The 16,915-nt window shown below is 40.4% G+C and overlaps 1 protein-coding gene across 3 annotated transcripts in view; it reads left to right on the forward strand.

Annotated features, from left to right (window-relative positions):
* WDR82 (WD repeat domain 82) overlaps positions 1–16,457 on the forward strand; it is a 21,140-nt gene extending 4,683 nt beyond the window's left edge. Inside the window, exons 2-11 of one of the 3 annotated variants that reach the window (XM_044451677.1) lie at positions 3,892–4,576; positions 4,994–5,158; positions 7,053–7,150; positions 8,796–8,862; positions 8,988–9,087; positions 9,316–9,432; positions 10,546–10,701; positions 11,431–11,500; positions 11,722–11,864; positions 13,483–16,457. In XM_044451677.1, the coding sequence (XP_044307612.1) occupies positions 5,133–5,158; positions 7,053–7,150; positions 8,796–8,862; positions 8,988–9,087; positions 9,316–9,432; positions 10,546–10,701; positions 11,431–11,500; positions 11,722–11,864; positions 13,483–13,512 (807 nt within the window). In that variant the 5' untranslated portion in view covers positions 3,892–4,576; positions 4,994–5,132 and the 3' untranslated portion in view covers positions 13,513–16,457. The remainder of the gene's footprint in view (positions 1–3,891; positions 4,577–4,993; positions 5,159–7,052; positions 7,151–8,795; positions 8,863–8,987; positions 9,088–9,315; positions 9,433–10,545; positions 10,702–11,430; positions 11,501–11,721; positions 11,865–13,482) is intronic. The other 2 variants (XM_044451678.1, XM_044451676.1) reach the window with 2 other exon arrangements.
* Positions 16,458–16,915: the final 458 nt, after the last annotated feature.

The raw sequence follows: 16,915 nt of genomic DNA on the forward strand, positions 1-16,915 counted from the left end.
TGACATCACTTTCTTAGTCAGTAGTGGAATTATTGAAAGAATCCACAATCTACACCAGTTATACAAGAGCTGCTGCAGACAATTCAATAACAAATCTAAAAAAGCCAGTAATGTCCACGCTGCCCTACTAGTAAATAATAGAAAAAAACTTCTGACAAAAAATGAGATATTGTACGGTAAATCAAACACACAGCGGACTAAGTAGCCTTTGAAAAATAAACTTCATACACAAAGTTAATGCTGTTCAAATATCCACTGATCCTAAAAAAAATGTGTCTGATCAACTAACAGATAACTGATCCATGGAAAGCTTCCTGATAATCACAGACACATTCCCCATCACTTCCTCATGGGCTTCATTAAAAGACGGGTTGCCATTTGAAAACACACACCGACCTGTGATTATCAGCTCTCACCTGCACCGGAGGAGGGGGGTGGAGCCGGGTGCGCCAAGCGCATGCTGGCCAGGTGGTGCCACGTGGGGCCGGCAGCGTGCCGGCGGTGGTCTTCTGGGCGGTGCAGCAGCAGGTCTTCCCAGGCGGTGGGGGTGAGCAGTCCGTCTCTCCATGCAGCCGGCGGGTTAAAGCCTGCGGCTCCTCTGCACCTCTCCCCCTGAGCAGCACAGCTTTCACCTGCACCGGGGGGGGGGGGGCGGAGCAGGGCCGAGCACGTGCCGGCCAGGTGGTGCCACGTGGTGCAGGCGGGCCGGCAGCGTCCCAGGCTTCGGGCACACACACATTCGCTCTATAAGACTCACAGACATTTCCCCTTACTTTGAGGGGGGGGGGAGTGCATCTTACAGAGTGAAAAATACGGTAGTTATCATTGAGTGTTTCCAGTCACCTAGCTTTTGCTGTTGTCTGTGACAATTTATCAGAGAAAGAGAGAGAGAAAAGTTGTTTTCTTGGTCTAGCAGAAGTGATACAGCACATTGTTTCACTTGGCACATCAACATTTATTATCAGTGTTTAGAAATAAACATACTGAAATGGTTTAACTTACTAGTATAGCTTAGTGTGAGATACTGTGCTGATTTGGACATGCAGTTTAGTTTTAGAACAAACAAGCCTGAACTTATGTGCTCTCCACACCTGCTTTCGCATCCAAGAGAAAGAGACTTTAAATTTATTTATTTAAACTCCTGTAGTGATCTTTTAATCCAAACCCAGGGGACTCTGCTCAATTTCAAGTTTAAACAAGCCAGAATTCCTCCAGTTGGGTTGTAATGGGGAAACTATTGTTAGTTTAGAATTGAAAATGGATGTTTCTGATCTCCACTTTCTCTGGCATGCATCTTGAGTGGGAGTATGAGGCTAAGACTTGTCAAAACATATTATACATAACACTAAAACATGTTTTAACTTCACAACCAGAATGGTTTATTGCTTTTGAGGTTTAGTCTCTAAAATCATGGGTTTTGAGTTCAAATGTCTGCTTAGCCAGGAAGTTAATAATTTCTTGGCCAAACTGCTATGTGGAATTGTGATGATACAAACATACTAAAAGTCCTGTTGAACAGTTAAAGCAATTTAGCATGCAATGAGTATGTGCTTCTGGCTTGTTACAAAGAACAGTATGTTTGCATGTAAATTTTGTGGCTATTGGTTCACAATACTGAGTTGACTCAGTCAAATATTTTTTTGGCTTGCACTCACCTTTCACTTTCCCAGCTCTCTTTGTTAAACAACTTGGAAGAAGAGGTCTCTGTGTTGTGCTGTGTTTTGGGTCAGGCAGAAGCAATGCTGTTTTTTTGTACTGGTCCTTTCTGGCCCAAAATTAAGTGTCATGTAAAATCTGTACATCACCAGAGTACCTGAGCAAAGTGAGAACAGTAGCAGGTTAATTCTAAGGCTGTCACTGGATCTATTATGCTGCTAACTGCCTGACTGCACTTGCTGTGCAGGTAGGAGTGCTAAACAAATCACATACCTTCTGTCCATGGCTTGCTTTTTGTAATGTGTGTCTGGAGAGAAAGAAGCCAGAGTTCCTGGTTTGCACACCATGCCTTGGATGGAAGGGCTGTGGTTTCTTTGGCCACTCTCCATTGTAGGTGGAGCCAGGCAGGAGTGCTCAGGCAGTGTCTTTCAGCATGTTGGCTTCTTATTGTTAAGTGCAGATGCTCCCTGCATGGAATTTTAAGGTTGTGTTTCTAGAGAAGATGTCCCTTGGATTTTAAGAAAAGTGGTCCAAGAATGAAAATACTAGAATGGGACATTTTCAATTAGAGAAACACAAAGTGTTTTACTGTGGAAATGACTGCCTCAGAAGAAACAGAGTGGCTCTGATACTGAGGCAAGACATAGCACAGGTAATAAAAGACTATAACGCAGGATCTGGCCAAATAATTTTGATCAGAATTCTCAGGGAAACTGCTAACTTAAGCATCATTCAAGTTTATGCGCTAGCAACAGACACTGAAGAAGAAATTAGATAACACACCAAAGCAAGACATGCTGATAATCTTAGGTGACTGGAATGCAAAGGAAGGAAACAAAGCAGAACCCAATTGTACAAGAATTTGACCTAGGGGATAGAAACAGAGGAGAATGATTCAATGAATTCTGTGAAGCCAATCATCTGTGTATTGCAAGTACATAGTTCAGGCAACTGGTCAGATGACTGTGCATATGGACATCACCAAAAATCAAAAATTTAGAAATTGAATAGACTTCATTATTGGAAGCAGAAGGTGGAGAAGTATATTCTCACTGCCAAAGCAGGAGCAGCTGCAGATTGTGATAGTCACTAAACACTCAGTATCAAAAATCAGAGTAAAGCTGAGAGATCACTAACAGAAGCATAGTGCTGCAATACAGTAAGATTCCTGAGGAGCATAAAGAACAGATTTGACTGAATGCAATGAACTGTGGATTGAAACCAAAGACTCCATCAGGGTAAAATGTAAAAGGGCGTTTCTTATAACAAAAAGAAAGAAAAATCCTAGGTGGATTGCAGAAGAAACACTCAAAATTGCTAGGGATATGCAAGAAGCAAACGTTAACAGAAATAGGATCAGTATGCTGAATACAACTTTTCAGTAATTATCAAGTAGAGACAAAAATGGGCAATACAAAGAAATAGAAGAGAACAACAAAGGAGGAAGACAAGCAGGGAACATACTATATGACCAGGATAAAATGAAGAGAAAGTGGAATTATATGAAAGAACTGTATAGAAGAGATAAAAAATTATTGGTTCCTTCACATAGCAGACAGGGAAGTGAAAAGTGTACTGAAAGCACTTGGAACAGCACTCAGAGTAGATAGGATACCAGGAAGACTCTTTCAAGTTGCAGAGACGGAATCAGTACAAATCCTAGCAAACATGTGCCAGTAAATATGGAAAACAGCCAACAGGATGGAAGCATCCAGTATGCATTCCAATCCCCAAAGAAAGGGGATGCAAAATAGTGCAGCAACCATAGGACTGTTGCATTAATTTCCCATGTAAACAAATTGATGACCAAGGTGTTGCAACAGAGAATATTACCATATATGGAGTGAGGTGTTCAAACTGGTTTCCAAAAAGGAAGAGGCAGTGAAGATCATATTGCAAATATACATTGGCTGCTGGAGCAAGAATTTCAGATCAGCCCATGTTTATAGACTACAGGAAAGCCTTTGACTGTGTGGATCACAAGAAGCTACGGATGGTCCTGAAAGAAATGTGTGTGCCTCAGTGCTTGATTGTCCTGCTGCATAAGCTGTATCACAGCTAGGAAGCTACTATGAGGAGAATGGTTTCTCATAGGCAAAGGTGTCAGACTAGGGTGTATTTTATCTCCTTGTCTATTCGATCTGTATGCAAAACATCATAAGGAAAGCTGGCTTAGAAAATTGGCAGAAGACACAGTTTAAGATATGCAATTGATATGGTTTTTCTTACTGGCAGAAAGCTGAAATGAATTGAAATGGCTTCTGATGAAAGTGAGAGAAGAGAGTGCAAAAGCAGAACTGCCTTTGAATATGAGGGAAAAATTCATGACTACAAAAGAATTAGAGAACTTTGCTGTTAACAATGAAGAAATTGAAATTGTGAAGCAGTTTACATATCTCAGTCATCAATTGAAATGGAGACTGTATCCAAAAAATTTGAAGAAGACTGAGACTTGGAAGGGCAGCAATTGATTAAGTAGAAATGATCATCAGAAATGATCATCACTGGAGACTAAGGCTGAGCTCACCCACAGTGTTGTGTTCCCAATCACAATGGTGCATGGGTGTGAAAGCTGGAAGGAGAAAAATTGATGGTGCTGGAGGAGAGCCTTGCCAATACCCTGGATTGACACAAAGACAAACTAGTGGTTCCCTGACCAAATCAAGCCAGAACTTTCCCTGGAAGCAAAAATGACAAAACTAAGGTGGTTGTACTTTGGGCACATCACAAGAAGGCAACACTCTGGAGAAGACAGTCATACTAGGGGAAGTCATAAGAACAAAAGAAAAGCCATGCTGGATTAGACCAGAGGTCCATCCCGTCCAGCACTGTGTTCACATGGAGGCAAACCAGCTCTGCACAGGATTGACTAGGCAAGATGTATGCAAGACCTCCATCTGCCCATGCTCCTCAGTAACTGGTGTGTACAAGCATGCTGCCTTTGGTAAAGGAGGTAGTACGTAGTAGCAAGGCTAGTAGCCTCTGACAATTTCTTCCTCCATGAATTTGTCCAATCCTTTTTTAAAGCTGTCCACCTTAGTGCCCTTCACCACTTCCCATGGCAGTGAATTCCATAGTTTAGCCATATGTTGCATGAAGAACTTGAAGGCAGAAAAAGAAAAGGAAGGCCAAATATGAGGGGGATGGATTCCATTAAGGAAGACACAGCCTTGAATTGACAAGAGTTGCGTGGGGCTGTCATGGATAGGACATGCTGGAGGGCTTTCATTCACAGAGTTGCCATAAGTTAGAGATGACTGGACTGCACATAACACCACCAGGAACAAATGAACTCTATGATATTAAAGATGCTAATCATCCCTAAATAACATTTCAGAGGTGGCCCTGTGAAGAACAAATCACCTGGCCTCGTTTGTTTTGTCCGGTCAGAGAAAAAGTGAAGTTACTAGGATCTTGCTTGGTGATGGAAAGGGAAGTTCAGAATTGCCACACACCGTTAGATCAGCAGATGCACCATGTATAGGCCACATTCAGCAGTAATGTAAGTAGCAAAAAATCATGTGTTTGGCTTGGCACCCAAAGTAGCAATGGCTGCTCTAACTGTGTTATTGTAAATATTGATGGGTTCACTTAATTTCCCTGCATGTGCATAATTGGTATGTGCTGCTGAATAACCAGAATTACCCTCAGTAGCCTTGCTTTGTTGTGTTAAAACCCAGAGAAAGGTGGGAGTGAGTGACTTTATAAGGCCCCCTGGAACCCATGTCTTATTCTAGTCTTGTCCTAAGTCTGACCCCACTCTTGTCTGATTGGGATGAGAAACAAGGGTAAGAATGGTGACTTAGTAACACACAGCAAACATGTATGAATTGGGAAAATAAGCCAAGGAGGCTGATTTTTCTTCCCTGAAAACACAAACTTGCCATTGTGTTTCCTTGGACATCTTTCTGCTCAGACCATACCTAATCTGAAACATACCTAGAGTTGGAAAATTGCCAGAACTTTTGAAACCTGGGGCAGGGGAAATGGTTCTCTCTTTTTGGTAGTTGTTTTTGTGGGAAGAATTAATTTTCTTCAGAAATTTAGGGCCCTTTACAGATCTAAAGTCTCTTTATTGTGAGAACATGAAATGTATAGAATGTAGCTTCATTTCCTTATAAAATTATGTTTGGTGTATTAAATTTAAAATATACCTTATTTAGAAAGTTACAAATATACTAATTTACTTTAAAATGGTTGAACGTTTTCTTGCAAATGTAACTCTAAGCTGCTGGACTCTAGGTAATCTAGTACACCTTAGTTTTTACCAGTTTTTAAGAAACAACTGAGAAGTCAAGACTATTCAAGCAGTCTGGGTTCTAGTCCCTACTCAGCCATGCAGCCAGCTGGTTGACTTTGGTTGCAGACTCTCAGCCCAATCTACTTCACAGGGTTCTTGTTGTGGTGATAAGATTGAGAGCAGGAGGAAGTATAAGCCTCTTTGAGTTCTTTAAAAGAAAAACGGTGAGATATAAATCAAATAAGTTAGAGCTGGAAATGATGTCATTATAGCAGATGATAGTTACAGTATAACAGGCAATCTGGCTCACCATGGGTTGTTCCCCATCCTTCCTCTTCACTCCTCCTGTGAGTATCTCAGGGATCTCCTGGGCAGGACCAACTTGTCTGCTTTTCTCCCACTGCCAGTGCAAGCCCTTTCGCACTCACTGCAGCTTTTTTCCTTTTCTCCTTTCCTCTTGCCTCCCAGTGATTGCTTTTTGGAATCACGAACTTGACAGTAACAGACCATTTATACTGCTCAAGAAGCACATTAGATGGGGCCGTCACCCCATCCCCTCCTTGTATTTATTTTCAAGTGGAAGACATTACCATGGATATTTCAAACTTTAAAAAAAAAAAAAATAGGGCTTAGGGCATACCAGCCACAGGAAGTTCTGTCTGTGGGAGAGAGGGAGGTGAGTCAGGTTGCAGCAGCAAGGAAAAGGGTTGTGCCAGTGGTAAGACCTGTTGGGGGGGGGGGGAGGGGTAGATGAGGGAGGTGGAAGTGGGACAAGAGAGGAGATGATGCAAGCAGATGGGGGTGGGAAAAGCAAGGATCCGAGTGAAGGAAAACAGTGGAAGAGAACATTTAAGTGGGGGCAAGAAAAGCAAAAACCCTGAAATTACATGCCCATAAGTCCAAATGACTTCAGGAAGAAAGTGCCCTTGAGGATCCCCCAAAATGAGAAATGTGTCCATGAGGCCAAAGGCTTGACTACACTTCTCACAGCTCATTTCTCTGGTAATGCAAGTGGAGAGAAACAACATTCTTGTAAAAATGACCAAATCCTTTCAGTTCATGGTGTGCTCTTGCTTTTTTAAAGTCTTTGGTAGGGTTGAATGGAATTCTGAAGTGTTGACACAAGTCTAATTGCTCTTGTATTTCTTCCTGGCAGACCAAAGAGAACTCTGTACAGCAAAAAATATGGAGTGGATCTCATCAGGTACACACATGCTGCCAACACGGTGGTGTACAGTTCCAATAAAATAGATGGTAAGTGAGCTACTCATTGTCCCAGTCTTTGCCTGCTCTTTGGCAGGGAAAGATAACTACCAAAGGCTTGAGGTAAACACCAGTCTTAATTAAACTGAATGGTTTATTCATTTAAGCTTAAAATGACAAAAGGCTGCTTTCCTTCTCTTAGGATCTAATTTCTAAATTATGGCTTTCAAAGAAGTTCCCTGGCAAGAAGGGGAGGGGCTGAACAGTAAATCAGGATGAAGTGCAAGTATGCAGCAAACAGTGACTTGATACCAGCTAGTAGGGGGCTCTTAACTTTGCCACTGGCTTCGTTTTCTCTACATTGTATTTATTTATCAGATCCTTAATTCTCAAAATGTTTGTTTGGGGGCATATCCCATAAGGCCTCTAGTTATATGCTTTGTATAACTGCTTTAGCTTCTCCCTATTTCACAATGTTATAGTGAATTGTTGACAGTTTGTCTAGAACCAACTTGACAAATGCTGTAAAACTCTTTTATATAAATAATCCCCAAGACGCTTTCCTTTGATTACATCATTTGTGACTATCTGATTTTGTCTTGCAACCAAAATGAGAACCCAAAAGATATGTGAGTGTGAATTTTGAAAGTTTGTGTTTATTTTACCGTTGTATACCTCACATCCTCCCCATATTTTCTCCTGCTTGCGTATTCAGTTCTCCAAAATGCCTGTCTCCACTTGCAATCTTCACCCAGCAATTTCCACTTTCAGTGCTTCCTCAGTTCTTGACACATTTGCCCCATTTTTCTCAGCAATAGAAGCCCTCTCATCCTCAGCTCTGATTCATTCTACCAATTCAGTGTCTTTCATTTCTTACGTAGCCAAGCTTTCTAATCTGCTGCCTGTCTGGTGGGAAATCATCAGTTTCTGATCTATGCGGTTCCAGTGTAAGGACATGATGCTTGCCCATTGCGGGGGGGGGGGGGTGAAATCTAACACAGGCTATCAGGATGCACAGGACTAATTTAAATATTTGACTAAACTTTACTTGGCTAAACCATTTAATTTGTCAGTTGGTTTCCTGGCTTGTTCTTCTAAATTTTGTCTTTTAAGCCCTTTCCTTTTGAGCTATACAAAGAATTTCATACCTATTAATTCATTGGCTCTGTATAGATTTTGCCAAATTCAACAGTCATAATGAATTTATAAATTGATGTTGATGGATTTGGCATCATTCAGAAAAAGAGAATTTCAGAGTTAGACAGATGAGTTAATTTTCTTCTTTCCTCCAGGAGAATCCACAATTGGTGTATATGAGTTAATGTTTAGGTGCCACTGAATTGCTGCTTAAACCAGTTCTGCAGATGTAGTCCTTTATGAAGAATCCTTCACATGTTTCAAGCATGAATCCACCCACCATACCCTGCCTGATTCCAGGCTGAGGTAGTAGTTTGTACAGTTTGAGGGTCTATGATACCACCCGGTACAGGAGATAACTGTACAGGCCACTGCCTTGCCTGGGGCAGAGCATAATCAGCTAGAAGAAGATGCTTCCTACCTTCCTTTTCTACTTAGAGAGACCAGCAATTTGTCTGGAATTGGTGCCTTTCTTCTAGTGGAGTAAGCAAGCTGTTACCAGAACCGGATATAGCACAATCACTGTATAATAATTTGTCTTGTGGATGTTTTCCTGCAGATACAATCAGATACCTCTCTCTTCATGACAATAAATACATCAGATACTTTCCAGGACACAGCAAGAGGTAAGAAGAGAAGTGCATTAATCGCGATCTTTGTGTCATAGGAAAAGAGAGCACAAAACAAAGCAATGGTTAACAAAGCTAAGCCACAGAAAATTAATCTTTACCTCTCTATTTCTTTGTTTCAGAGTTGTTGCTCTTTCTATGTCACCAGTGGATGATACCTTTATTTCTGGGTCACTTGATAAGACTATCAGACTTTGGGATCTTAGATCTCCAAATTGTCAGGTAAAATATCAGGTCATCCATGTGACTGTTTCAGATGTGTAATAAATTAAAAGTAGTCCTTGACTCCACTAAAATACATTAATAAACGTGCACAACATCCGTATATGCATCTCATGCTTAAGTAAGAATGTTAAATTATGGAAGTTCCTTCATGTAATAAAAGTAGTACTTTGTTTTCTGAAAACAAACTTGTAGAATCATTCTTTTCGGGCTCTTTCCAAATTCTAGGGTTTGATGCATCCTCAAGGAAAGCCTGTGTGCTCATTTGATCCAGAAGGCTTGATTTTTGCAGCTGGGGTCAATTCTGAAATGGTGAAACTTTATGATCTCCGCTCTTTTGATAAGGTATGTAATGTTTAGATTGATCAAAAGAGAATTCTACACATGAAAACTGTATCAGGAATAGATTATAAATTTAAATTTATAAAGCAAAGAAGTTGCACTCAGGGTCTCCTACAGGCCATGTGAATTTGATTTATGGTTTTCTACATAATTTGCATGTGTGCCTTACCCCTAGATAGAAGAATTTCATTAAAATATTCCCATATTGGTTCTCTTTTATGACCTGCTGCCGTTATAGGTTTTCTTCTCCAGGGATAGAATAATATGATGAACTCCAGGCTATACACAGAGAGATCCAAGGACTTGGGGAGTATGCTGCACAAGAGTGTCACTTTCATTTTTTCTGCTTGCCCCCCTCCCCCCCACACACACACTTAGCTTCTTATACAGATCTACTGTATTCCACTCCCAACCATCTTGTATTCATTGAATTTTTTGAAACTGAGCACTGAAGAGATAAGGGTTTGCTCCTGTGTACACAGTGAGATTGAGGTGTTTTTCTCAATTCTGTACATTTATTTTATAACAGTTTTGCTGTGAAGAAGAGGCATGTGATCTCTGCAGACACAAAATCACAGTTTTGAGAACTGTAAAACGAAGCATCTGTGAGAATATCTTCTAGAAAGGAAAAACTACCCAATAATCTTACAGAAACCTCTGGAAGAGCATAACTTTGTGAATGGATTAATGGAATTCATTTACCAAAAAATTTAAACATTGCATGAATATACAGCCTCATGCTACATAGTGAAAAACTGATCCTCAAAAAGCATTTTATTTTTTAAAAATCCAATTTGAATTCAAAAATCCTATCTTTTATTTTTAAAAAATCATTGATTTTTATCCACCCTGCCTACCAGTTAAAGTATGATTAATCTTAATTAAGTGTTCCTGAGCATGCAATTTTACTTAAACTGAAAAGTATTGTGTTAATGCAAATGAGGTCCAACCAGGCCAGTATTTTTTGCAAGCTCACTCCTGGCTTAGGCAATCTAAATTCTTTTTGGAGAAACATAGTTAATTCGGAACATTTTGTGCAAGTTCATGCTAGCTTCCATAGACAAAATGACTGGAATAGTTCAGCTGCATGCACTCATTTGGCTTCCTTTCTTTAAGGGTCCATTTGCTACTTTTAAGATGCAGTATGACCGAACCTGTGAGTGGACTGGTTTAAAGTTCAGCAATGATGGTAAACTTGTTCTAATCTCAACCAATGGAGGATTCATCCGACTCATTGATGCTTTTAAAGGGGCTGTTCTTCATACATTTACAGTAAGAGCTCTTTTCTTACTTTCCTTGGAGCTTTTTGTGTTGAGCTTTCCTTAGGCTGAGATGTGTGACCGAGATCAGCTAGTTCTGTTTTGGAGCAAACTTTCTTTGCTGGTCATTTAGGCTCTCCATTATGCTATGAAAACATTGAGATGTGCATTGAGCTGACCAGATGGTCATTCTGCTTAATCTCTTAATGCAAGATGAAGATTAAGGTTCAAAATTACATCCCAATGGGTAAGGCTGTAACAGTAAGAGGGGCAACCAAATCAGTATTGTAGCTCAAATGAATTAAGTTTATTGCAGCACAATGCACAATGAAATGACATTAGGTCAAAATAAAAAAGCAACCAAGCATGGATACAGCCCTGCTTCACATTCTTTTCTATGACCACTCTCTGGGCATTTATTTTAAGTCTCACAGGAATTTATAGTTATCCATATCCACCAAATACAAATTAGTCTGTTGGTTAGTCAAGATGGAGTCTGAGAAAGTGATCCCCCCTCCCTTTCCAGCAGGAGCAAGGTGCTGTCCTCCAGATATTTTGGACTACAGTTCCAAGGAATCCTTGACCGTTGCCCATGCTGACTGCAGCTGATGGTAGTCCAAAGTATCTGCAGGGCAACAGATAGTCTACACATGGGGATCCATGCTTCTTTAGCTTGCACCATGGTTTGATTTCTCTGTCCTTACTTCATTACAGCCACCAGTCTTGTTCTTTTCTTTTTCAGGGATATAACAACAGTAAAGCTGTCACACTTGAGGCTTCATTCACACCAGATTCCCAGTTTATAATGATCGGTAAGAAAGCCAGTTTTCCTCTCTGTATAACCGTTGCACACCAGTTTTGGAAACGTCAAGGTGACTTCTACAAAACATCTGGCCCTGAGAAATGCTTGCCCTCCTCAACTGCACTTGGTTGATCTTGTGTGCTGATCTGTTTGTGTGTCCTTGTGTAGGTTGCTTGATGAACAGATCCTCTGATGTTACTTGATATTCATATGGCATAATCCAATTTGCAGGATCTGAGGATGGGAAGATCCATGTCTGGAATGGAGAGACTGGAATGAAGGTAGCAGTGCTTGATGGGAAACACACAGGCCCCATTACCTGCTTGCAGTTCAACCCCAAGTTCATGACCTTTGCCAGTGCTTGCTCTAACATGGTAAGAGACCAGTGCTTTAGCATTGAAGGCAAATTAGGCCCTTCATTCCTCTACTATCCTTTTGCTGAAAAGTTTCAAAACATTAGCTTCTCTTTTGAATAACAATCATGATTCTCAGGCAGGAACAATTATCAATTCTTTTTAACTCTCTAGAGTTAACCTTTCCATTAATTTCCAAATTGCCAGAGAGCAAAGTAGCTGTATATCTCACTGCCTACAGGCATAAAAGGACATGGAAGGAGCCCTGGATGGCTGCGTTGTGTGTTCTATTTTCTGTTAAGTGAGCTTTTTCTTAAATTAAGTTTTTAAACTTTTACTTTAAATATATTTAAAAGTATAGTACACGTCAAAAACTGGTGTAAACTAACCTCTGCCATTTTTACAGTTAGAAAATAGGCTAATAAATTATTTTAAACCATATGAAATCCTATACAGTTTCTTATGACTACATTTATGACTCAATGCACTGTGCCAAGGGTTATTTTCTTTTTAAAAAGTAATGGAAAAACACCTACCTTTTGAGTTCAGACAACTTGGTGGCGGGAGTTATGGAACGCTGCCCTAAAGGCCTTGAGAAACACATACTGCACTTCTGCACTCTTAATTTAGGGCTTTAAAGGCCAGCACCTAGTGCCCTTAGATTGAAACTGACAGGCAGCCACTTTAAGTGATACAGAATAGGCATATGATCGGAACATCAAACTTCCACAAGTATTCTAGCTGCTGTTTTCTGTGCCAGTAGTGATTTCTGAATTATCTACAAGGGCAATCCAACATAAGACGCATTGCAGTAATCTAACTGCTGCTTCTTGCTGTATTTTTTAGGCTGTGCAGCCCAGAAGTTTAAACCAAATACTCTCATGATCCCTGACTATTGGCCATACTGGTTGGTGCTAAAAGGAATTTAACTGCTTTTTTAACTTGGAGGCTTGCATTGAGCAAAGAGTTGGGCCTAATGGTCTCGTTGCTTCTTCCAGCTCTGTTATATGATGTATCCCAAAACTTCTGGCATGCCAGGGTGCTTACCCCTAGCTTAACCAGACCCCAAACTGCTGATGTATAGGACTCTGTGAACAGTGCTGGGAAAGGATTTAATGTCTTACTCCTGCTCTGTGGCACAGTTGAGTTGGCAGTGTAGCATGAGGGGGACATTTGAATCACGGTTTCCCTTTTTTATGTAATTGGGAATGGAAACCAATACCTCTTTTCTCCTATTGACACCTTTCTCGGGGAGAGGAAAAGCTGAGTTCCGATAGGTCCCACCTTCACTGCATTTCAGAAACACAGTCAGTAGATGGGTGACAGTGGATGAAAACAGTAATGTAAGGAAACGTAGCTACTCTTGCCAAAAGAGGTGAGGTTGGATGGGCCAAGGAAGGTGCTAAAGCTGCCCTCTCTTTCTTTTTCTTGGTCGAAGTAGAAAGATAGCAACAAAGACAGGAATACAACTGGACAGCTAGTAAAGATCGTTGCTTTGTGGAGTGTGCTGTGTCTCCGAAAGTATTGAGATGAGCACCCTGTGCATAAGATTTCTCAAGTACTGTGACTCAAGGCTAATTGTGGTTGCAAATTGGCCGTTGGTACACACTAAGCATCCTTCTTCCTTTCTTTTTTTCAGGCCTTTTGGTTGCCAACTATAGATGACTAGGTCAGGATTCATCGTTTCCAAGGGACAGTTTTTACACTGGCTTGCCAGCAACATTATTTGAGAAGACCATAATAAAAGTATTGGGATTGCATCACTCAGACTGAATGTTTCCATCCAGCACATCCTATGAATGTTTGGCTGCAGACTCTGCTGCATTTCCTCTAAAGGATTTCTTCATTTGACTGTGCAGTTGCTGGTCTGGAAACGAGCAGGAGATCTGCCAGTATCACAACTGTCTCGGAACTGTTCCAGCTGAGCTGAAGTTAAGAGGTTGCTCTGGAGTATAATCTGGCTCGATTTTGCTACACTGATACTTCCTGATACTTCAGAACTTTTTGCTTGTAACTGAGGGTTATCACTTGTTGAACACCTGGAATGCTGGGCTTGCTTAAAAGTGAACTTTCCAACACGTTCTCTCCAGTCAGAAATACTGAAGGTATCTATGCTGTGCATTCCTAGGCAAAAGCGTCTTTGTGCTATAGAAAACGTGCCATATATGCAGGTAGCCACCCAGCTGCTGAGGGAATTTCTAAAGCTGCTCAGCCTTCTACCTATGCAAAGTGCTGATGCTGCTATGAGTACTGAGCTTTCCAGAGAGCATATAAAACCTCTTTGCCTTTGGCAGCATCTACAATAGGCAGGCACTTGGAGTGTTCTGTGAGAAAATCTTAAGCAATACAGGAATATTTCTGTTGAAACATGCTATCAAATGGACTGGATAGAAATGCACTCCCTGTATTCTTACCTTCAGTGTAATCCTAGCTGATCGTGTAAATATCTGGGGGTGGAAAGGGCATAATATTTTTTTTACTATTAAATATTAAAGAGTAGCACAAGGACCAACACAGTATTGTGGAATGAGTCTTGATCATATACTTGCATTTCAAACATTTCAAATTTCCATTGCAATTTTCTAAGGTATTACATACAGGGTGTACATTCCCCCCCCGCCCCCACTTCATTATATATTGTGTTCTTCTGGTAAATACAAATTTAATTAGCTTGACTTTTTTCATTAGGCTAATTTGATGGACCTGTAGAATTTCCAGTTGATGCGCTTTCTTTCTTCGCTTGATAGTCCTCTTGCAGAAGAATAACGGGCTAAACATGTCCTCTAGGTTCCTTTCCAGAGCAACTCAAACTTAGCTCAGTTGTTCTCTGACTGCATCTGATAGCCTTAGGGATGTATATTTCTACTAGATTTAAGGCATTGTGTGAACTTCTTAGAGCTCCTGCTTTATAATCTTGACTACCCAGCCCTTACTACTTGACTGTCTTTATATTTCCAGAATTACATTTCAAGCAAGCACAAAGTTAGTATTTTAGTTTTCGTTCCTGTTTAAGCCCCATTACTTGTCTTTTCAAGACACCAAACCATTTTGATAAGGTGCCCAACCTTATCCTGAGTTTGCTTAGCATTAAGCCAGTGCTATGGAGATATTTTCTCTACATTATTAGTACATGTTGTACTACAATGAAAGTACATGTTTTCCCTGCACCTCCAAAGAGCTACTGTGCATGAGCCAGCTTGAGGAATGTAGTATTTAAGCTTGGCTTGGTTGGAAAAGTGTATGTATTGTGGAGCAGGGATTATGGGGAACTTCAAGCTGCCTCTGTGCTAACTGTATTGTCTTCATCTTTAAAATGGTTATTGTGTTGTCCTTGTGTCCAGAAATTTCTCACATCAATAATTTCTCAGGTCTGTAAAAATTCAGCGATGCAAGCAGCTCCAGTTCAGGGATGCAGGTCAACTGCATCAGCATCCCACTTTCTGACTTCTGCTTTACTAATTCTCAGCACAACAGCAGGGTTAGAGTAGTTGGGTACAGCATTGAGATACTGGGCAGGAGCTCATGTGTTTCATCACTTTGCTATGTTTTGGCTTTTTCTGAACTCAATTAAAGGGTTGTTGTTCTTTTTTACCTTGAGTAGATTGCCATTCAACTGGAGCTGGTTCTCAGTAAGAAGAATAAATCTATGCTTTCCATTTACCATTTTGCTGGGAGCTGCTTTTAATCAAGCTATTTCTTTAAAAAACACATTATGCATTCTGAGTCCTATTTTGTAAATATTATTTGCAACTTGGGCATTACCTTGCAAAATCTTTTGGCCAAGAATTACAGTATTAAACAGAAGGCAGCACTGCTGTCTTGGACAAAATTTGTCATGTATTGTCCTCACATATTGGATTTTCTACTGTAATTGTATTTCTTCAGTCATGGGTACCTTCTTACCTCAGTGTGGAGTACTTCTCTATTTTTCCACTGGGAAGCAAAATAAACACACAGTGTCATCTTTGGGCTAGCATGTGTTTTTTCATGTCCCTAACATTTTTGGACACAAAGACCCTGTTCTTACAGTCATCAGAGAAAGTGAGGCAGTGTTCGGTCACACAATATTGAACAAAAATGAACCTCTTTTTAAATATATAAAAAATATTAACCTGATTTTTACATATGGGTTTTTGTATCCTATAAAAGCTTGTGTTTGCTTAATGGCATATAGTTGTCAGCCTCCACTCAGCAATGGCCTGGTCAATTATTTTCAGGTATTCTAGAGCTTTCTCATAAAATCTAAAGCAGGAACAGCTTCATACAGGAAAAAAAGCCTGTATTGTTACTTACAAATTGCACTTTAATTAATCCCAGATCCATGACTGTATAAGGTGCTTAAGTTTATTTTTGCCCTTTGGAAAAAAGATTGCCCTTGAAACTGTAATTGTCAATACATCCTTGGAAGCAGAACTATGCTGGGTGCAGTTTAGGGCAGTAGCCTCTTATATGGATGTGGGAGCACATTCCATTAAATACATACATGATAGGGTTAAAAGCTTGTCCCTCCCCTTGCTTGAAAATGAATGTGTCAAGTTGTCATGACATATGGAAAGTAAAGTAACAGAGCTGTACATGTAAATAAAATTTGGTAAACTGTCTTGATAATGTTAAGCTATGTATGCTGTTTGCATAGAGTGATGTCATAGTACACTATTTACACCTGTGTTGGGGTGGGAGATAACTTTTTTTCTGGTGAGCATTCATATCTGAGAACCAGCTTTGCAAAAGTGTGTCTTTCAGTTTTTAATGAGGTAGTTAAGTAACAACAGTACTGGAAACAAAATGTTGAAGTGAATCCATATCCCCTAACACAGAGGCTGTTTCTTTTCTGCCTCCCTGCCATACCTTCTGTCCAGGTATTTTAAGGGAATCAAGCTGGCTTTTTGTCCCCTTAACTGCCACTCAGCAGTCTTAGATCTCCAAAGCTACTAAACATAGTCAGTGCACATTGGATTGTGCTGGGCTTTCTTAAATAATTGGTGCACTGTGAGGGACATCTAGCCATGCTGAAATGCCTCAGTGGCACCATTTTAATTCCAGTTCCAGCACCACTTGGCCACGAGTTTTTG

Source organism: Varanus komodoensis, unplaced genomic scaffold (genome assembly GCF_004798865.1).
Source record: "Varanus komodoensis strain SLA01 unplaced genomic scaffold, ASM479886v1 scaffold6_2, whole genome shotgun sequence".
In the NCBI taxonomy this organism is placed as follows: domain Eukaryota; kingdom Metazoa; phylum Chordata; class Lepidosauria; order Squamata; family Varanidae; genus Varanus; species Varanus komodoensis.